The sequence below is a fragment of the Pectinophora gossypiella genome, chromosome 11 (genome assembly GCF_024362695.1).
Source record: "Pectinophora gossypiella chromosome 11, ilPecGoss1.1, whole genome shotgun sequence".
Taxonomy (NCBI): domain Eukaryota; kingdom Metazoa; phylum Arthropoda; class Insecta; order Lepidoptera; family Gelechiidae; genus Pectinophora; species Pectinophora gossypiella.
Genome location: NC_065414.1, coordinates 5062473 through 5086565, shown reverse-complemented (window position 1 = coordinate 5086565; position 24093 = coordinate 5062473). Strand labels below are relative to the sequence as shown.

Below are 24093 nucleotides of genomic sequence, written 5' to 3'. Positions count from 1 at the left end.
AGCAGTTTAAGTTAGTCTGATGATTCGTATTATAAGATTTTGGTTATATGTTATGGTTATATAAAAAAGATCAGTGATAAAATCTTTTTTTTATAGATATTTAGTAAAAAAAGGTTGGTTGGTTGGTTGCCTGGAAGTGATTGCTACCTTAGCAATTTAATTATAATACTGATGTATTTTTAATGTGATTTAAGTGCAAGAAAGAGTTTTTGTATTGTAATATTTATATAATAATACAAATCGCGAGATCTCGTGATTTCAGAAAGTTAGTAAGTAATATTTGTATTCTCCTATAAAAGGCATTATCTTCGGACATATCTGTGGACAGTGAGTGGGGTGTGTCGACTTCCGACAAATAATAGCGAAGTGAGGGTAGTTTTACATCTTCACACTGTAACAAGTTAACACGGCTCAGTCGTACCGTGACCACGGTCGCAGCAGCGCGACCGAAACGTCTCGCATCGGGAAAGTAACTAATAAGGTAATTTCATTTTTTATTTTACTTCCATTATAATAATACCATACAGTCTAACGACTTGTGACTATCACTTGTTATAATATAAACGTCACCTTTGACGTCTTAAGAAAGTCAAAATTCTTAGCATTCGCTTTACGTAGCAGACATGATTGTATGTCTTGGAATAAATATGAAGAGTGGCTGCGGGTTGATTTATTTTATTGATATTTAATACCTATCCTGATATTATGTGTGGATATGTGAGGATAGTGTGATACCGAAATAACAAACCCTACGTCATCAAGTACCAAGATGGAACCAGTTTATAGTTGTCACGGATACAATAAGCCTTAAAGTTGGTGGAGCGTTTTGTGAAGAAGGCAAATAAAAAATAAGCTCACGACTTCCTAAGTGGGGTAGTCAGAGGTACATATCAAGATGAACTATGTACCCACACCTCATCGAGCTTTCTGTTACTATCGTTGTGGTTTTTATTTCTTGTCAATAAGTAATATGCCATATCTTTTGGGAAGAACGCTACACTGGTCCCACGATAGGAGGCGTTTTTGCAACTTCTCAGGCATACCACGTTCTGAAGTGGCGGTAGATTATTATTTCAGCTAACTAAACTATAATCAAGTTATTTCTCTGATGACCCTACATTGAAAACAACGATTTTTTTTAAATAATAATGTGTGTACTCACGCAGCGCCGTTGATAAATCGGAACAGCATGAAGAGCTCGTAGTTCTGGCTGAAGGAGGAGGCGACGATGGCAAGAGCGTTGATGATGGAGATGGCGATGAGGACCCGCTTGCGGCCCAGGGAGTCGGCCACCGAGCCCCACGCGTACGCGCCCACCATCATGCCGATGAAGATTATACTGTTCAGCCATCCCTGGAACAAGCAGGTAAGTTAGATTTTAGTTATTTTATTCCGTCTCTCGGTTTTACTTAGGTAGTAGGTAGAAGCGGACCCTGTGAGGAACGGCATAAGGCCGGTCACATACATTCGGAATTCCGTTTCGGAATTTCGATTCGAAATACTGTTTCGGGATTCCGTTAATATATCACACACATACGTTTATTTCCGTTCGGAATGCAATGGCAGGCATAGGCCATCATACGGAATTCCCAATCAGATTAAATTTCGAACGGAAAAAACTGTAAGTATGTGGTTGATTCATAGATGTTGTATGGATTTAATGCGTTCGATATTACGAATCGATATTTCGAATCGAAATTCCGAAACGGAATTCCGAATGTATGTGACCGGCCTAATGCTAGGGAGATGATGATGGTTTTACTTACTAGTGCACATCGGTCATACCACTTATTAGACAAACACATAACATTAGCTATCGACTATATTCCAATTGGGGTAGTGACACGTACATTCATTACAAGAACTAAGTAACCTCGCCTCACCGAGCTTTTTGTTAGATCAACGTAGTGAGCCGTATCGCCGTCTATAATGGTCGATAAAACTAAGTGAAATCAGCATTTAAGGTAAATTAATAACTCATCGACCTCCGTGGTCCAGTGGTTGAGCGTTGGCCTCACGATCCGGAGGTCCCGGGTTCGATTCCCGGTGGGGACATATCACAAAAATGACTTTGTGGTCCCTAGTTTGGTTAAGACACTCTGGCTGATCACCAGATTATCCGTAAGTAAGATGATCCGTGCTTCGGAAGGCACGTTAAGCTGTTGGTCCCAGTTATTACTTACTGATGTAAGTATGTAGTCGTTACATGAGCCATGTCAGGGGCCTTTGGCGGCTCAATAATAACCCTGACACCAGGGTGGATGAGGTTGTGGTACTCCACCACACAACCCACACGATAGAAGAAGAAGATTAACTCATCAGTGCAAGTTTGGTACCGGCATTCTAATTCGCACTCACGTGACTTTATGCTGAAGCGATTTACCGGTTTTAAGGATATGATCAGTCAAACCGTACCTATAGCTTATTTTACAAACGCATGACTCCAATTTGTATTATAACGTCATCGTTTGAGACTCAATCGTTCAATTTACGTGTCGACACTTATCTATGAATCACTGTGACGCAGGGAGGCAAAATCTCAATTTCTTTATGACCTGAAGAGTCCTATAATGATTTGATTATTCCTGCTACTAGGACTGCTGTTAGCCTGACCTCACATTCATCATCACTAATTTAAGTGCCGCGCTCTTGTCTGTGTAGCATTCTCCATGATACTTTTTAGGGTAGTGGTTTCCCTCTTGCCTTCCGCCTATTAACCTTCCTCACATTAATGGCCGTAAAATAATAATAGTAAACTTCGGAAGGCACGTTAAGCTGTAGATAACGGTTATAGGTCCAAACATCTCCACCAACGTGTAGTGAAGCAGCGTGGTGAAGTATGGTCGGTCCCCCCTCTGGTTAATTGAGTTGAGTCCTGTTCCCCACAGTGAGACTGGGATGTATATAAGCTGTTGTCTCGGCGAAGTCCAAGAATTTCTTCACAAAAAATTTGACTCCTTTCATTTTCCGTGTCATTTAGTAAAATTATTGAAATCTTCTATCATGTGTGGGTTGTGAGGTGGATTACCAATCTCAGCAACCCTGGTGTCAGGGTTATTATTGAGCCGCCAAAGGCCCATGACATGGCTCATGTAACGAATACCCACTTACATCAGTAAGTAGTAACCGGGACCAACGGCTTAACGTACCTTCCGAAGCACGGATCATCTTACTTTTGGACAATGAGGTGATTAGCTCGTAATGTCCTAACGAAACTAGGGTTCACAAAGTGATTTCTGTGATATGTCCCCACCGGGATTCGAAACTCGAGACTCGTGAGCCCAACGCTCAACCACTGGACCACAGAGGCCGTTATCGAAATAATCAAGTGACTTATTACGAGTGCTCTACAATATGGCAAAATGGTGTTCAAGTCCAAACGCTATTTTGTCAGTAAAAAAGACGACAGATTAGGAAAATTTTACCTATATGAATGGCAACCCAAATTACTCCGCTGACGCTCCTATTTATATACTAAATGCGAGTGTTGGCTTTAATAATGTCCTAGCTAAAATTACCTACCTATTCAATGCGCATAATGTCCGAAATTCCAATTTTTGCAGTGTGAAAAATCACATGACATCATGGTTTTTCTATTATACGTTTAAATATTTGCAAGTAAACCTGAAAACCGTAGCTGTTAGTTTGAATAGTGTTGTTGAATTTCTTTTCGTAGCTCTGCTTGTAGCTCTCAATAACAAGAGTAGATATTACATAAACATTGCATCACGCCTGTATCCCTAAAGGGGTAAACAGAGGTAGAGCAAGAGAGAGGGGGAGGAGGAGGTAGGGGCAAGGATAGAGGGGGGTGGAGTGTAGATATTCTTATACAAAATGTTTACGTTTTAAATTAAAAATGATAATAATTAACTACTTCTCTTCCTCTTGTTTCAATGCGAACTACGGGCGTGAATTTACGACGTAAGTAGGTGACTTGAGCACTAACAATTAGTTTTGCATTATCATTAGGCAGGTACTGGAGGAGCTCGGTGGCGCAGCGGTTAACGCGCTCGGTCTGCGATTGTTGAAGTAAAGCAACTTTCGCAAAGGCCGGTCATTGGATGGGTGACCACAAAAAAAAAAGTTTTCATTTCGAGCTCCTCCGTGCTTCGGAAGGCACGTTAAGCCGTTGGTCCTGGCTGCATTAGCAGTCGTTAATAACCATCAATCCGCACTGGGCCCGCGTGATGGTTTAAGGCCCGATCTCCCTACCCATCCATAGGGAAGGCCCGTGCCTCAGCAGTGGGGACGTTAATGGGCTGAAGATGATGATGAGGCAGGTACTGGTGCTAATTCCTGTAAATACCATCTAATTTTATTTTAAGTTATATCTGTCATTTTCTTATCCGCCGAAAAGGAAAGGGACGGGTAATCGACAAGCATAAAATTTATGGAACACACGTCAATTTTAAGCACAAATCTAAACCAACCGTCTAAAAATTTTACATCCGTCAATAACCCGACACAGTTAAGTAGACAGCACGTCAAACGGATTGCATACCAGCGACGTACCTTTTGATTCGCCCGGGTTATTCATTCATTGACTCATTCTTCCTAAAATTAAGAGCTGTGAATCATCCGCCCCTTTCCTTTTCGACGGATATGAAAATGACGGATATAACTTAAATTAAAATTAGGCGGTGTCGGCAGGAATCGGGGCCACTAAGTATGTTATTCAATGCCATTCCTCTAAATTACGAACTTGGCTCGAATGACCGTGTTAATCCTTTCAAATGTCGTTGATCGAAATTAGTAGTTGGTTATAAAACATAACTATCTATAGTTTGTAGGATGTGTTCATATAACAACTGACTTTGTACACTTTCTTTGGTAGATCATAGGGGGTTCTAAAAAGGTCACATTGAAGCAATAGGCTACTTGACAACCTAGTCAAATGAGATACTTAATAATAAAACGTCAAAACGAAAGTTTTCTTTAGAGTTTGTATGGAAATACTGTCCTGTGACGTCATCAATAAAAACTGCCAAACGTGGTACTTATTTTTACTTAATTCATTATTAAAATTCGGAAATAAGTCGATAAGTAAAATTTGATTGTGTTCAGAATTGTACTATATTTCGCCTGGCAACATCACAAACATAACTTTAAAAAAAAAATAACTTTTTGAAAATTTAGTTTTGGAACGTCTCTCTACCCCTCTCGCTTTCGTGTCGTTATAGAGGTCAGACGTGTGACCCTCGAATAATTTTTGAATCTTTCGAATCATTGTCGTAATTGCCGAAAATATTCCTAGTGCAACAGTGCCTTTAGATTGGGAAGACAATCCATCGCTCGAGTGTTTTGCCACAGTTATAGGTAACTCGGTAATCTGAGGTAAGTCGGCGAGCTGAAGGTACTGCAGGAGCCTCCCTGGCTGTTGGTTCTCGAGCCTGCGTATGTCACAGCAGGTCATCTAGGTGAGTCTTTCTCTTTTAAAGGCATTTTCTCGTCTATTGTCGTATTTTGTATGTTGCACTTTCGTATCAATTTTTTACCCAAATTTAGTATATCGCAATTTTCCCAATACAGTCCACTTTTAATATTCAGATTGATTTTTGATCATCTTAGACTGGCTTCTATTTCTAGATTAGCATTTTATAATTTATATTTCACCCAGTCAAATACCCTATTCAACTAAAAATGCAATTATGTTATTTGATATTTGTTGACATTGCGCACTTAGTTTTATATGTGCAAATATCAAATTGAAATATTGTTTTTTATATGAATTGTTTTGAATGTTTTTTTTTTTGCATTTCCGGAGGTATGTGACCTAACCTGTATTGGGCTGGTTTTCCCTTCGCGGGTTGGGAGGTCAGACAGGCAGTCGCAGCACTATCCTATGTTCTTCTCTGAGTCTGAAACTATCTCTATACCTAATCGCATTCATAACATTAGATCGCACTATATAAGCCCTCCATCGAAAAGAAGTGGATGAAGTTTGGGAACTTACTTTGGTCTGTGTGGTGAGATTTAGGTCGCACTGCGCCGAGGGCAGGATGAAGGACATGGAGATGACGTCCATCTCCTCGGAGGTGCTGACCAGCCCGCATACTGCCAGCAGCAGGTAGTGGAACCGTCCATATCCTGTACACGGGAAACATATTATGTAGAAAATGACGATTCAAATTGTAATTATGTTATTAGGTAACAAGAATAAAAATATTTTTGAGTTTAAGTTGAGTTTAAACTGGCGTGAGAATAACTCCATTCACAAATCTCATTGTTACCTCTATCTCTAGTAAGTATCGGATACTCTATCCATAACTTATCTGGCCGGTAGTGGGAACTCCATATCCTGTACACGTGGGGACACACCGGTAAACAAACTGGCGTGAGTAAGCAGGGGCGGACTTGGCTAAACGAAAAGAGGCTGTCCCTACTTGATATCCATTGCCTTATTTGCTTAAGCATTATTTTAATAGAGAGATAATCTCTTCTTCTATCGTGTGGGTTGTGAGGTGAATTACCTACCTCATCAACCCTAGTGTCAGGGTTATTATTGAGCCGCCAAAGGCCCCTGACGTGGCTCATGTAACGACTACTTACTTACATCAGTAAGTAGTAACCGGGACTAACGGCTTAACGTGCCTTCCGAAGCACGGATCATCTTACTTTTGGACAATCAGGTGATCAGCCTGTAAAGTGATTCTTGTGATATGTCCCCACCGAGATTCGAACCCGGGACCTCCGGATCGTGAGCCCAACGCTCAACCACTGGACCACGGAGGCCGTTACTGCTAGCTAGGCATCAGGCACGCGGCCCCAAGTCCTACCCTGTAAACCACGACATCATACGATGTTCTGCGAATAACTGGCGTGTTTACTAGTGCACTAAGGAACGCAACACGCTACTCATTCATAAAATTCGCGTTACAGTTTCCTCGGATCATATTTCAGATTTATTTACAAGTTCCTGTGTACGGTTTCAAGTATTATTCACCTTTGTTATGTTGTTATTATGCAATAAAATGCAGTGATCGTTTCTAGGTTAGCACGCAAAAAAGTGTACATAGCAATTATGTTATTATAAATGACCTTTTTGCGGACGGAAAGTCTGCTATGCTTTAGTTTACTTATTGGTTTAATTCGTGTCATTTTTTGTCGCCGTTTGATCGATTGTTTTCCAACTGGATTGCATGTAGCTGATTCTATTATTAAGTAATCCCTATGGGAATTGTTAGATCAGCTCCCGTAGCATGCTGCACGAATATCGCGCGCGTTGCGATAGCTAAACCATTACATTGGTTCATTTATCGCGTCGCCCGCGGTTCCTACGCGCTTTTTATTGTCTTTTAAATATGGTTTTCCTAAAGAAATCAGATAGCATTGTTGCGTGATGCTTACCAGTTAATTCGATAGCCTTTTCGAAGTCGGCCTTCTCACAGTTTCCCCCCTTTTCCGGATCGGACTTGACTGGAGACTTCAGCGACGGTACGACGCCTGGAAAAAAAGGACATTCCATTTACATTTGTTCATATACATTTATACATAAAACATAGTGATTTTTGAATATCATTGACATAAATAATATGTATACGTATATTATACATAAGTATTATGTATATGTCTATGATGATCAGAAATTTTATCTCATTTTTCTTTGACATATTATCGAATTTTAACTAGGAATTAAGTAACAATGAGTTACGACGTTTGACAACTTATTACGACGTTTATTGATGACGTCACACGACAGTACAAACAAATTCCATGGAAGATTTTCGTTTTGACGTTTACCGGTTGTCAAGTAGGTAGCTTATTAAGACCCTAGCTCGTCTTTGTACCTATACATATAGATAGAGCTATATTGTACGTAGCAGTCTAAACATAACGCTGTTTACACACAGCTAACCACCGTAAATGATTAATTTGACGTGAACACATCTTATCATCATTTCAGCTTGTCGCAACCTCTTATGTACGGTCACGAGCATTAATATGTACACACTTTGGTACCATGTCACATTAACTTTTTTGACATATTGAACTGAAAGTCTCACTAAATGTCAATTGTGTTAGTGCGACAGAGTCCTAAAGTGGGTACATTATATTGCTCATGACTGTCCTTATGTTAGAAAGAACACAAACCCTCTGTCGGACTTTACGACATGCCCGGGAAGACAATATGTAGGTATGTCACGTGTAGGAATTGGACCCTATCACCCACGAAACTGGTATAGCGTGATTAAATGACGTACCGCAAGATATTTCCAGATTAGTTATTATGACTACATTTATGAATTACTTGGGTACGAAAAACACAACTGCCTATACCGTCAGCTTGTAGTGAAATTACGTAAGTACTGCCTTTTTGCTTAATCATATTCGTGTAGGAATGGTAGGCCGAATAAAACAGAATGTAACGGTGTGTGAAAGAGACAGCGAAGAGTGAGTGGGAGAATAGAGGAGGCTAGTTTCCAACTAGTCAAATCAGTTACTTTTTACTGAACGTCGAAATTACTATCGAAATTGTATGAAGTAGCACACTGTAACGTCATAGAAAAACGCGATAAAATGTCGGACTTGTTATTACGTTTTCTAGATTAAAATTTAATCAGTTAAATAGAAAAAATGGTTTTCGTTACTTTTAGGACTGTCTTTATTTAGTAATTAGGTTTTTATAATTTATTTTGAAGCTAGTACACGACTCAATGACAGGGAAATGGCGGTCGGTTGTTTTTGAGTTGAAGATGTAAATACTGGAAAAGAAACATATTCATATATATATAATCGTTTCCATTATACCCCGTTCCACATTCGGATGTGATTTTTGTTAACAAAACCCAATAGACAAGCTAATTTCAATCTAGGTAAACATTAGGTATCAATTTTGTTTCTGGGTTCTTACCGCGTTTAAAATGGCGATATGAGACTCCCGATATTTCGACACTGTTGCAAGTGCCATGATCACGGGATGACTGATGAGATTGGAGTGGTAATTATGATAATAACCGCGTAAACTTAAAACAATGTATAATTTTTACTTGGATTGAAATTAATCAAATGAAATCGATCGGTTTTGTGAAAGAAAATCGGCGCATACTTTTGGTCAATTTGAGGGTTTACCTATAACATCTCTTTAATAGTATCAAAACCTTATTTAGTTATTTTTACTACAAGTTTACTTAATATCCCAGATTCTCAGTGTTTTATTGCGCTGAGTACTTGATCTTCTATTAGATATCATTGTATAAGCAGATAATTACGAGCGCTCTACAAATAGCACTTAAGTACTATGCTTATAAAAAAAATAGGATAGTTTGTCTATGATTTTAGAATTAGGTAATTTAAATAATGTCGGCAGCCTCACGTGCACAATTTGAAGCGTAAATAATTGTTTGTAGGGATTTTTGTACCTAAGTCTAGGTATAATGGTGGTTGACAAGGGTAGAATTCGGAAGCGCTGAATAGACTCTAATATACCTATCTTTTAGAGTTTATGTAGGAGGCTGGCTCCCCGATACCGACCCCGCCGGCGTGGTCGTCGATTTCCCTCATTCAGCGCTTATCGCTATCGACCCACTTGGGTCGATTAATTCTTTCAAATATTTTTCTTCTCAGACGACGCCCTGAGCCGAGGTTCGCGCCCAGCTGGGCACCCTCAGGCCTGTTGTCTTAAACGTTGTACCGGGTGAGAGCCTTCAGCGCTCCCCATTTGTCCGGCCAAGTAGTTAATGCCATCTGCGGCAAATCTACAATAAGTCACGTCAAAAAAAAAAGTACGAGGCTGGATACTAGATGTGGGTTCAAGTCGCGTCCGAGACAGATTTTTTATTTAATTCTCTCTTTGTGAGTTTCCCTAAGGAGCCGTGGTAGCCCAGTTGGTAGAACGCTTCACTCTCAATTTGAGGTCGCAGGTTCGAAGCCCAGCCTAACCCAATGATTTTCGAATTTTGATTTCGAATTCATGTTTGGATCATAAATGATTATCACGTGATCAGCGGTGAAGGAAAACATCGCGAGGAAACCCACATTCCCGAGAAATGTATTTCGGAGTTATGTGACCTAATCTATATTGGGCTGGTTTTCCCGTCGCGGGTTGGAAGGTCAGACAGGCAGTCGCATCTTCAGCTTAGGTAAGCGGACTCCGTGAAAATCGGGATAACGCTTGGGAGATCATGATGTGAGTTTTCCTAAAAATCCTTCATATAAGATTATATTTCTAATAACAAAATGCTCTTTGATTTACCTCCATATCAAGTTTTAAAAGTGTAAGTAAGTATAGGTACATATCTATACCTTAAGACGGAAACATAAGAAATATTTAAAACGCCTCGTTATTTCCCTGACAAGATAAATTACGCATAACATTCAACATGGTACACGCCAGACAAGCTATACGGTTGCACAATAAAACAGGAACACACAGGTACATAGGAGCCTGTAGCAATTAACATGTGTCTGGTATCTCACTCCTTGATCGTGCTAATACCTCGGCTATTTTAAATAATAAATATAGGCAGTGTGGTAACCTTTCAACTTTATTACAACGGCTGTTTACGCACACATAGTTATAATATAGGCATTGCTAAATAGGCCGCTGCCTATGCGACGAAAGCCGCGAAACGATTGATTTATTTTTTAGTTATTTTATCAGTAGGACAGGCAAAGGAAACATAGTTCACACAGCCAAGTCATATTATGTTATTTTTTCTTATAATATTCTTAATAGACCGAAACTACATCGGACGTATTTTTTTAAATCAAATTAAATAAACTAAGATCTCTTCTGTGCGCTCTTTGAGGATTATTATTTCAAATTTTCAAGACATTAATATTGCAGATTGTACAATGTAGAGCATACCGGATGGTCTGATTATTATGTACTCTAGGTTTCAAGAAAAGGGTAGATGATAGAGTCAAAGATACATTTTCAAATACTAATCTGGAAATAGAAGCTAGTTTAAGATGTTCAGAGATCAACCTAATGTTTGGTTTTGATTTACTCGTATTTACCAATTTTAATTATGAATTACGTAACAATTAGCACGACATTGACCATGTTTTTTGATGACGTTAACGTTTTGTATTCACATACAAACGCCAAATAAATAAACCTTTTTGACGTTTTGTAAATAGTATCTCATTTGTTTAAATGTTTTTTTTTGTTTTTATAGCACTTACCTGTGCTCAGGGAAACTCACTAATCGCTCGTCCCGGCTTAGCAAGAGGTGCGGGTTCAAGTCCCGTTCGAGTCAGATTTTTTTTTCGATTCAAATTTTCTCTTCATTCGTTTAAGTTGTTATCTAGTACAATTATTTTTCTCATCTGTACTAGTTTCTACTATTTCTTCAATATATAGGGAAGAAACCCCATTTTTTTGTAAATAATAGTTCTTTAGTGACCCTCAATGGGTAGGTATACAACTACCACTTTGAAGCAAGTGATGAGGTGACCGCTGCAATGACATACTCTTTGGCGATTATAAAAGAAGATATGTCATACACACACACATGTATAGTTAAGGGATGACGTTTAATGCGTGTTTGTGTGCGTAAGTTCAATATCGTTGTCTATACCAGTAGTAGCACTGCTTATGTTTATTATTGTCTCTCGGTCGTTTGTTTTGCTTCCGTTCGCAAGATAAGCACGGACCTAATTCCGCTTTGTTTGGGTGACACCGTCCACCAGTTATGCTAATTGCATCGAAAGTTATTAAGAGATAACTAGGCTATGTTTTCCTTCCGGCCAAGTAAATGTCATTTGCAAATCTCCAATATTCTCTCGCGTGTTGTTAGTTCAATGACCAACCTTCGAAGCCCTGACAAAGGTTATTATTGAGCCGCCAAAGGACATGGCTGAATCTGAATATACAATAAGTAACGTGTTGGAAAGTAAATACCTCTGGAAATGGGTATAGATTCTTCCGAATCATACGCACTGTCAGCATTTTCAGTTTTGTACGGAATTATAATCACTATCACAGAATAAATAAGATCATAAACGTGTGATGTATGAATTAAAATACGGAAGTAGGTGTTGTTGGACATAAACTTACTGAGCTCAGCAATCTTGGAACCTGGTCCGTTTAGTTGGAGGTCCCTTTTTACATCACAATCTGGAAGCGAAAGAAAGTAATAAGTAATGTTAGCAATAATTTAAGGAATTAAACACGGGCCTCAAAAGGCATGAGGCGAAAAAGCAAGTTGATGCTAAAAAGAACTAGTTCTGTTTTGACCACTGACAACAATCAAGAGACCATTGCGGTGAAATAAGATGAATTACTTCAATGTGGCCTGGGGGGTCTAAAAAGGCTACACTGTTGCAATTCAACTTAGAAAAGCAATATTGCTATTTCAAATTTGTTGTTAAGTACTTATTCATTTTATCTCGTCGCGGTAGTCGGTTGATTGTTGTCCGTGGTCAAAACAGACCTAGTTCTTTTGCGTCCAGATTTTTATCACTTAAGAGTTATTTATTGTGGCTTCGCCGTGGAAATGGACTGTCCGTTTCAGTAAAAAAAAAATTCTTCAATACGGTACAATAAATTCTTATTATTCGTCATAGGCGACATGACTCATGTAACGACTACATACTTACATCAGTTAGTAGTAATCGGGACCGACGCAACAGCTTTACGTGTCTTCAGAAGCATATATTATGTTATATCATGTAATATCTAGGAAAGGATTGTTTAGACTTACTGTGAGGTTTCTTGGGCCCGGGGTCAGTTTCTACCATCCTATGCGGGCAGGCTGCGGGGTATGGCGGCGGTCGCGTACTCTCAATATACCCTCACTGGCTTTGGGATAGCTTCCAACGGCGTGCGGCTCGTCTGCAACAATCATACACACATTCTATTTTTCTATTCTATTCATGTACACTTAATACGTAGATAATGGCCCTGATTCCTGTACCTCCTAATTTTATTTTAAGTTACACCTGTCATTTTCTTATCCGCCGAAAAGGGCAAGGACAGATGTTAATTTTAAAATGAATGAATAACCGGATAAAATAGGCATCTCGCTCATATGCAAATCGATTGACATATGCTGTCAACTCAATTCTGTCAAGTGTCAAGTGGTTTCCCTCTTGCCTTCCGCCCCGCAGTACTCTGCCGCGAGTGTGATGGCACCCAGAGTAGTCAATTTCAATTAATTCTTTATTTTTGCATTTGTCTATTCATAATTCATTAGTTCATCGATCCGCGTTCAAGGGTGTGTCCGCCTCACTAGGTATAAATGCTTTGTGATCAATCTGTAAATGTTGCTTAATTGACTATAATTGGAAACAGATTAGAGTAATCCATTTAATACCGCTTCAGCTGTGTCTACCGTAAAACGAAGATCATTTCGCAGAAGAATTGCTGTAAATATTGCACGATAGAAGATAGTTAGGTGACGTAAACGCAGTTAGTTTTACAACACCATCGTTTTGTTTGCGTATCAACCATTAGAGATGTCCTTAGAAAAGGTTTAGTACGATCTACTCTGAACCGGCGCACGTGTATTGAAGCGATTGATGAATGTGGAGGAAGCAAGAGAAGTGTGTCAGGATCGAAGCAAATGAACTTCTATAGTCTCTGCTTACCCCGTGGAGAATAGGCGTGAGTTTATATTATATATATATATATATATATATATATAGTTGTCTTTGATTACTTGTGTCTCTGCCGACCCTGTTAGGTTTTACAGGCGCGATTTTATGCATATGTGTTTAGTTTTCTTTTAATCGATTTGTATTACAAAAACTCGTTTGTTAACAAGGTGAAATATAATGACGATTTTATTTATTTTTATCATAACATCGAAACAAGTCTTTAATTTTTAAGATAGCATTTTCCTTTCTTAATATAAAAAAAATATCTTTAGTTTGCGTTGAAACACTATAGTAAAAGTGCAATAATAAAATACAGCATGTTCACGGTAGTACTATAGGCATACCATTGGACGGCCGACCACGGCCCAACGGAAAGAAAAAATAAAGTTATCCCTTGTATAAATAAACATAGCATCACGCCTGTATCCACAAAGGGGTAGACAGAGGTGTATAGCGTATACACACCCACTCGTCGCTAACAATGTATAAGTCCCATGTGATAGAAGGCGAGCCTATCCGGGCGCAAATCCTGTAAACCACGTGATATCAATAACTAAAGACAAAATAAAGGCTGGTTTCCATGCAACGTACGGTCACGAGCATTAATATATGTATACACTTTGGTACCATGTCACAGTAACTTTTTTGAAAAATTGAACTGTAAGTCTCACTAAATGTCAAATATGTTAGTGCGACAGAGTCCTAAAGTGGGTACATTATCTTGCTCATGACTGTACATATGTTATGTAACCAATCAATTTGAAGTGTTAATAAAACCCCTTTAAAATGCTTAAAACCCCTCCAATAACTGCACCTGGTTGTTTTATGCGGTACTTTTTTATTATAAAACGTTTTTTACGACGAAATGCGATTTTACGACTATGTTTCAGTGTTTTGAAAATGAAAAGTTTGCCAAAAGCCCAATGGTGAATGCGTACGGTCTAAATTCGGAACATCATACATCAATCTGTGTATCACTTACATTGAAAACATTATGGAAAATTAAACGTCGATCGTAAAAAGAATATTTGAAAACGTGCGAGGAGTTGGCAAGTAGCCTGTTGCAGGTGAATGTTAAAATATAAAAATAAAAATATTATTATACAGGGTGTTAGTAACATCGTAACGAATACTCAAAGGGATGATTCAGACCATGATTCTGAGTTAATATCAAGTGGAATTTTCCGTCGCAAAATTCATGTAATTTTTTTAGTTTTTTTTAATTATTTTCAATTCTATACTTTTGCGATGGAAAATTCCACTTGTTATTAACTCAGAATAATCAGCTGAATCACCCCTTTCAGTATTCGTTACGATGTCACTTACACCCCATACAAGTACATACAGTAGCCATACAAGTAGGTATGGGTGTTAGTGACATCGTAACGAATACTGAAGGGGATGATTCAGACCATGATTCTGAGTCGATATCAAGTGGAATTTCCTGTCGGAGAAGTCATGAAAATTTTAGAGCTTATTTAAATTATTTTCCGTTCCATACTTTTGCGTCGGAAAATTCCACTTGATATCAACTCAGAATCATGGCCTGAATCATCCCTCAAAGTTTTCGTTACGATGTCACTAACACCCTGTATATATAAGGTACCGTTGAGGAGCTCGGTGGCGCAGCGGTTAACGCGCTCGGTCTGAGATTGTTGAAGTTAAGCAACTTTCGCAAAGGCCGGTCATAGGATGGGTGACCACAAAAAAAAACAGTTTTCATCTCGAGCTCCTCCGTGCTTCGGAAGGCACGTTAAGCCGTTGATCCCAGCTGCATTAGCAGTCGTTAATAACCACCAATCCGCACTAGGCCCGCATGGTGGTTTAAGGCCCAATCTCCCTGTCCATCCATCCATAGGGGAGGCCCGTGCCGCAGTAGTGGGGACGTTAATGGGCTGGTGATGATGATATAAGGTACCTATAAGAGCCGTGGTAGCCCAGTTGATAAAACGCTTGCCTCTCGCTTTAAAGTCCCAGGTTAGAATCCAGCACAGGCCTAAACCAATGATTGTCGAATTTGTTTTCGAATTCATGTTTGGATCATAAACGATTATCACGTGCTCAGTGGTCAAGGAAAACATCGTGAGAACCCCACTTTCCCGAGAAATGCATTTTCGGAGGTATGTTACCTAACCTGTATTGGGATATGGTTTTCCCTTTGCGGATTGAAAGGTCAGAGAGGCAGTCGGTTCTGTATAAAACCGAACCTGTCAAATCTTCAGGTTAGGTAAGCGGACGGTACATTGACCCGTTTACAGGTTAGGTAAACGGGTTAATATACCTGTTTAGTTGGAACACCCAGCCGAGTTTGATTAGAAGTTCTAACATGGATGTGTTTATGATATGGTGGATTGTATGTTGTTAGGTGACCAGCCCATCATGTTGGGGTATCATTAAAACAGGGGAGTTAAATGCCACATCGAAATAATTCATCTCAAAAGCAATATGGCTATTTGACATTTGCGCATATAAAAACAAGTGCGCAATGCACATAGCAATATTGCTGTTTAAATGACCAGCTTAAAAATGTCGGCTTTTTAGCCCCCTATATGTTTATAAGTACACGCTCAAAAACAAAATTAATGTCAGTTGATCTTAAGTCCATTACTGAACAGTCATTGCGATTGCAATACCATAAAAGTGACACTTCATTGTAAATTAAAAAAGCGATTACGATAATATAATTTATAAAACAATACAAATACAAATACACTTTATTGCACCAAAATAAAAAGAAATAATTACAAAAAGTCTCTTAACTAAGTACATGGCAAATGGCGGCCTTATCGCTTAAAGCGATTTCTCAATAAGTGACAAGTGTAAGTGAAACAATAGATTTATTCAATAAGTGACAGTTTAATTAAAAATATCGATGTTTTAAATATGCAACAGGCCATTTTCATTAATTTTATATGTTTTATTTCATTTTAAAGCTATAAGAAAATAACATTTACTTAATAAGTAAGTGCTTAGTATTTTTAAAACTACAATAAAATGTATGTTTTATATATACTTACATAGTGAATAAAATTACGCATAGCTATTATAACTATTTATTTCGTTTGATTATTAGTGTTATTTTTTATTTTAGTTATTTATGTTTATGAAATACTAGTATAATGAGAATACGTCCTTACCAAAAGTCCTTTAAAGTGCAGATCTTGAAATAAGCAGGACAGAAGCACAGTAAGATATATTCAATCAAAGCAAATACGAGCCTAATGGTTCTCATAACAACTATCACCTGAACACTCAATTTTGGAATTACACAGTCTACTTGCCACGACACAACAGTCTCGAATTTTCAGTAAGGGGCAGAAAGTTATTTAGACAAATGTTGTGAGTCTCAAAAAGTCACCTACGTAGGGTTTCAAGAGGTGAATTTAAGAAGTACTTACCTAACTAACAGAGACAATGGTTTTTTTTTATTAGTTTTGATGGTTTCTTAGGTCCTAATAAACTCTATAAAAGATAAGATAATTATGACGTTTCTATTTTAAAAAAACTAACATTACAATGTGAAAACTAACATTATTATGACATTATCTTTTAAAAATCGCTGTTATGTGATGGGGTCTTTTGTAGGCAGGTGATTTTAAATATTAGACTAATATCAAATTGTCTAAAGATTGTCACGTCTATCCTATGGGTAATCTTGCGCCGAAGTGGTTTACGTTTAGGCCTGCGACAACTAACGCCGGGTTTGCTCGCGTTTCCGAGATTTACTTGACATCACAATACAATATAGACTGATCGATAAGGTGAACAAATAAATTATTCATTACCCAATAGTATCACGCAACAAAAAATAATTCATCATTTCAAGAAAATAATAGTACGTAATCAATCAATAATTTTACACTAATAGTTCAATTAATAACTCTTTTTTTAATGTAAAAACTATCGCTTGCAAAGGGTTATTTTTTGTTTTTGTGTAATAACTTGAGCATGTCGTAACAACCGACAGAGGGATTGTGTCCCTTCTAGTATGATGATCTATTATTTTGTAGGCGATAGGCTGACCAACTGTTATCATACGGTTCGTCATATCCATCATAAATATCTATGTTAATATATTTTTTTAAATGATACGTAACCTACAACGTTCGTGATGAGTTTGAATTGGGTCGTGTACTAGGTTCTAGGTATGAAATTCTGGTTACTAAATAAAGACAGATCTAAAACTAACGAAAAACCGTTTCTTTTTTCTATTTATTTATGAATTTAAATTAAGAAAATTGTAATTATAAGTCCGACATTTTATCATTCTATGACGTCAGGTTGCTTTTCATACAAATTGCATAGTAATTTCGTGTTTTGACGTTTAGTAAATAACTATAGAAATAAAATATAAAAAAAATGCTTCCAGATAATCTTGTCTAATCCTGATTATGTATTAATTATGTATGGCACGTTATTTGTATGAAGAATATTTCTTTCATAAAATTCAGAATTATTTTTTTTAAACATAATCTTACACCTATATTCTGAAAATAAAATAAATAATAATAATAATAATAATAATATTCCCAATTGGTCTCGTAAGAGGCACATCCACCGCAAGGTGAACTGAGCACTTACGCTACACGCAAACCTAATCTCTATAATTGTCGTGTTTATTATGAATTGCCCTGATTATAATATTAATTAACGATACAAGTACTATCGTGGGAACTAAGAATTTTGTATACTTTATGGTAAGAATTTAAAAATATATATACATAGGTATATGACTTATATATTTTTTTTATAAATTCTTACGACCGGGTCCAAGAAGGCGCCGTTCGAAAGGCGTACTTACTATACTTTATAATAAGTAATTTTATCTATTCCCAAAAGGCAGACTTATAAAATAGCAAAAAGAAAGGGAAATACTTATTAATTTCTAATGGTGGTTTTACAAGCACACCTTATTTATGTAAGTATTTATTAAATTTTAGGAAGATTTACAGTTGAATAGATAGCAAATAAAGTCCATTTAGATACCTATAATTACAAATTTCCACCTATAGATTTTGTTACAGTTAAAGTACGTAAGCTAGTGTTGTGACGTTCATTAGCATGGTGATGAATATGAATCAGTCTAGATTAAGAAGAAAGAAAGAAAATATTTATTCGGCAAAAATATACAATTACATATTGTTAAGTGGTAATTAACAATAGAATTATAAATAATGCCAAAACGGCTGCAGCTCAGCAAATGCCTTAGCCTAGCTGTAGCATTTGTAGATTAAGCAGGTCGACTCTTTTTTGTCTAACAATACCTACTGGGCAATTTGCGAAAACATCCCATACTTACAGAAATGCCATCACAGATTTAACTTGACGTGAGTAATTGTATATTTGATTTAGCTGGCATTCACTAGTTGGCCGGACAAAAGATGTAGATCATGTAGAATTAAAAGCTACAATGTTACAAGACAAAAGATTCTAATTCACCACAATTGATTACTTCGTCGGTAAAGTAAATTCTTATTCATCACCAGCCCATTAACGTCCCCACTGTTGGGGCACGGGCCTTCCCTATGGATGGATAGGGAGATCGGGCCTTAAACCACCACGCGGGCCTGGTGTGGATTGGTGGTTATTAATGACTGCTAATGCAGCCGGGACCAACGGCTTAACGTGCCTTCCGAAGCACGGAGGAGCTCGAGATTAAAACTTTTTTTTTGTAGTCACCCATCCTACGACCGGCCTATGCGAAAGTTGCTTAACTTCAACAATCGCAGTCCGAGCGCGTTTACCGCTGCGCCAACGAGCTACTCAAATTTAATTCTTATTTAATAATTTAATTCTTATTAGCATCGCCAAAATGAAGTTTGCACTTGTAAAAAAGGAATACTCGTATATAGTCGTAATACGAGAGTGCACAGATGAGTGAGTTTGCAACAATGGCCGGGAAACGTCCGTCAACTCTATAGCCACAGCCGCACTAGGCCGAACTAGTTTTTTCTTTATTTGTTATTTATGCAAACATACACATAAACAGCCTATATACGTCCCACTGCTGGGCACAGGCCTCCCCTCAATCAACCGGAGGGGGTATGGAGCATACTCCACTACGCTGCTCCACTGCGGGTTGGTAGAGGTGTTTTTACGGCTAATAGCCGGGACCAACGGCTTAACTTGCCCTCCGAAGCACGGAATCATCTTACTTTTTCGGACAATCAGGTGATTCAAGCCTCAAAAGTCCTTACCAAACAAAGGGCAGTCTCACAAAGTGATTTCGACAATGTCCCCATCGGGAATCGAACCCGGACCTCCAGATCGTGAGCCTAACGCTCTAACCACTAGACCACGGAGGCTGTTATACAAGAACACTTAACACCAAACAAAAAACATAGAACACATTTAGCTGCTTGTCTTCCCGGGCATGTCGTAAAAACCGACAGAGGGATTATGTCCACTAACTTGATGGGCTAATGTTATGGGCTATAGGCTGATCACTTATCACCATGAGGTTTATCATATCCAACTTACGACATCGTATCAATAGTGGCTGCAAGTTGTCTTTGATTACTCGTGGCTCTGCCCACCTCATTAAGGACTACGGGTGTGGGTTTATGTATGTAGAAGAACACATCATCGTTATCACCTTATAGTGAACATCACGAAAGCGCTTATTTGAAAAATCAATATTGGATGTGATTTTTGTTAAGAAAATCACGCAATAGATTAGTTAGTTTCCACCTAGTTTCTATATGTCAAAAATTGTGGTATCAACTTTTATCCGTAATTAAATTAATTATAAGAAATCGATGTTTTGTTGAATAAAATTACATCATAATGTGATTTTTCAAAAAGACACTAACGGGGTTTTCACTATAAGTCGTCTTATAAAAAAGTGTAACAAAAACCAAAAAGGTTTGTACGTACACATAAATCCTATTATACGTACAGTCATGACCAATATAATGTACCCACTTTAGGACTCTGTCGCACTAATATATTTGACATTTAGTGAGACTTACAGTTCAAGAAGTGTATACATATTAATGCTCGTGACCGTACACATAGTTTAGGAACTATGGTACTATGGGTACTACCTTTCCGCCCGCGACTTCGACTACTTGGAACTCGGATGTTATCGTTACCTACTGCGCTATAGCGAAATATATGTATATTAATATTATAAGGAGTATTATAAGGAGACTCTGGAACTTCCATCCTTGAAAAGCAGATGTATATTCATTTCTTGGGGCTGTTCTGTATATACGGAAATTATCATCTTAATCGATCCAGAGGTTTAGGAATAAGTAAAAAAAAACCATTTGATAAAGATTGAAGCATACCTGTCAAGACCGACAGAAAAAATGCAATGAGAAAAGTAATGAAATTTTTCGATAGGTATTTATTGGAAATTGCTTTGAAACTTTCATCAACAGACTGCAAATTTGATCAACAGCGAAAATAGAACATTTATGACGTCACTTCGTACCGGCCGATATGGTTTTTAAACTGCGCCAAACAACCACAAGTCCAACACACATTTACATAAATTATGTGCTAAAGAATTGCTAAAGAATTGTATGCAACAAAGAGTCTTAAACTAGAGTTATAGTCATAAGTATTTTTAAAACGGCACACTACCTTTGTTATTATCAATTGATTGAGTTATGTGGTTGCAATTTCTAAATATTTATTACACAAAACTACTTAGTTTAAGATTTATATTGCCAATCATTTCAAATGAGTTATGTTCTTTTCTGTGTCAAAATGGTCGAAGGCATGTCATTTTTAAATATCGGAAAATATTCGTCAATCTTCAAAGGATATTTTCGCAGTTTGCCCAGTCTGATGATAGACCTACTTGGTGTCTTAAATACTCCAAACATTTGACAATGAAAGAAGAAAAAGCACTTAGATCAAGAGAATAGAAACTTTTAGGAAAAATATATCATTTGGATTTTTCAATTTATTTGGTATTGCGTCAATCAACAACAATAAGTGCATAAAATGACTTGATAATAATGTCTTGAAACGTCAGTCGAGCCACGGACGCCATTTGTTTTTTGTTTAAAACATATTATAAATAAAATATTGTTTTGACCTAGGTATTTATCCTTGACAATAAAGCTAATCCTTTTACTTTTTATCGCTAGGAGTATTTAGTTCCGCGAGTTTCTATTTCATGAGACCTATAACATGTTATTTTAAACAAAGTATTGATATAAAAAAGGAACGTTTTCCTTACACTATTTACCTAAACAGGATCCACCTGTAAACCACTCACACCCACTTATAAAAGTATTCAATTCATAGATAATTTGAGAAAGCTTCCTAAACAAAGAAGACGCTGAACTATTTTTAAATACGATCATATTTTAACACGTGCTTTAATGTCCAATGTTATGTAGAATAAAACATCTTTAAAATCTGTGATAACCATGTTTGAAAAACGCGTGATAGTATTATAGTCACAGGTTCGAATCACTGAATTCGACTCTATGAGTTTAAATTCATGTTTGAACAATAGATGATTGATATAACGTGGTTTCTAGGATTTGTATCCCATTAACACTTTCAAAGGACAGAACGTCTAATGACGTTCCGATTCCAAGATATCATACTATCTATTATGAACCATCAATGACCCATAGTCTCTGCCCGTGAAAGAGTTAATTGCAATAGGCTCGCCTCCTATTACATGGGATGTCAAAATAGCTGGCGTGGAGTTGGTGTATTTAACTATATTTCAACTCAAATTGCCCGCAAACGTAGAAAAATTCTTACCCTTAATCACACCCCGGACACTTCATACAAAACACCTTGTTTTACACAGATACCACACATTTAAGTTATCGTACACGCGCATCTGTGTGTGTGACGTCTATCGCCCATACGGTTGAAGACTAAACTATGTCTTTGGGGGTTGAGGTAAACCTAGCTCAGCCGCTGGTGGGGAGCGGGATTTGCCGTTCTATAGGTAGTATTATTTCTTATTATATGCGTCAATATCCAGTCCATAATAGAAGCATCCATCCTACGCATGGAACTATGTATTATAGTTTTTGGTTTAGTCAAATAATGATAAATTAAATGGTATGATGGGCGTTCCATGTCTCGGTCAGGGTTAATGAGAGGCACGCAACATCGCCTGGTTGGGAGCGGCACTACATTACCACGTAAGGCTTTAAGTACTAAATCGCAGCTCTAACTTACTTGACAAAAACAGAGATTTTTGTAAACAAAGTTATATATCAAGGTTTATAAAAGTTTTATGCTTAGGTAATAGTAATTATAAATGCGTAGTATGTTGTGTGATAGGTAAATCTGTAGGTATTATTGACGTCTTTTCGAATTCGAATCTTACGAGTAGGTATGTCTCAGTCATGGAATAGAAGGAAGAGGTTCGAAGGGCCAAGTGAGCCCGAAACACGCGCATACAAACTTCAACTTTGCACTCTACTCGCCCGCAAACTTTACGAGGCACGGAGTTCTGCGATAGTATATAATTATATATCAAAAGGCCTTCTCGTGTATTTAACTTGCAGGGCAATAAATCAAATATCAAAGAGATCCCTCCTTATCACAGGAAAGCTAAAAACCTTGGTATGATAGGCTATTTATCATAAAAATACTTTTGTATGCAGTATCTTACGGTAAAGTAGCTATGGAATTTGAGAAGCAGTAGAGTTGTCGTAGTTATGTTTGCAGGAGTAGTAGTAAAAGAGAGTGGGGTTGAACCGGCGACAGCTGTTTTCATACAAAGTGCGCGTTAGGGCCTTTCCAACGTTTTTCTTCAATTCCATAGTCTCAGTACAGTCAGTGAAGCGACTTCATAGTTAGCCCTATTACAAAACGAAAACTGAACATAATCTGGGTTTAGTACAAGAGTAGAGTCCGTGCCACGAAAGAAGTCCACGGATTTTAAGGAACTAATTGACTTGAGGAGCTCGGTGGCGCAGCGGTAAACGCGCTCGGTCTGCGATTGTTGAAGTTAAGCAACTTTCGCAAAGGCCGGTCATAGGATGGGTGACCACAAAAAAAAAGTTTTCATCTCGAGCTCCTCCGTGCTTCGGAATGCACGTTAAGCCGTTGGTCCCGGCTGCGTTAGCAGTCGTTAATAACCATCAATCCGCACTTGGCCAGCGTGGTGGTTTAAGGCCCGATCTCCCTATCCATCCATAGGGAAGGCCCGTGCCCCAGCAGTGGGGACGTTAATGGGCTGGTGATGATGAATTGACTTGCCATAATAATTCTATGCAGAATTTACGACACTAGCGCCGCGGCCGCTGGAATCCCTTTCATGGCGCGAAATTAATTTTAATCCTGGAACTATCATGTGTTCATGTGTTATGTCTGATTGTTGAAATTTTAGTTTTGTGCAATAAAGTATATTTGATTTGATTTGAACTATCTTAAGTCTTCGTTTTGTGATGAGGCGGTTTGAAACTATTACCCTAACCAATAGTTAGTACCTATATCTAAATTACGCAATGACTTCTCTACTGCAATTTCCTATATACTTAAGACATTTATCAGCGTATAGTAAGAGATGAGTCCAAATTTTACTCTTCTTCTATCATGTGGGTTGTGAGGTGGATGACC

General features: G+C 37.9%; 1 protein-coding gene across 2 annotated transcripts in view; it reads right to left on the bottom strand.

The window, feature by feature from the left end:
- The window catches only part of LOC126370957 (synaptic vesicle glycoprotein 2B-like), a 50860-nt gene that overhangs the window by 9808 nt on the left and 16959 nt on the right, over positions 1–24093 (bottom strand). For both annotated transcript variants that reach the window (XM_050016108.1, XM_050016109.1), the window contains exons 2-6: positions 12648–12778; positions 12002–12061; positions 7348–7443; positions 5954–6087; positions 1163–1353 (exon numbers count right to left, since the gene is read on the bottom strand). In XM_050016108.1, the coding sequence (XP_049872065.1) occupies positions 1163–1353; positions 5954–6087; positions 7348–7443; positions 12002–12061; positions 12648–12684 (518 nt within the window). In that variant the 5' untranslated portion in view covers positions 12685–12778. The remainder of the gene's footprint in view (positions 1–1162; positions 1354–5953; positions 6088–7347; positions 7444–12001; positions 12062–12647; positions 12779–24093) is intronic.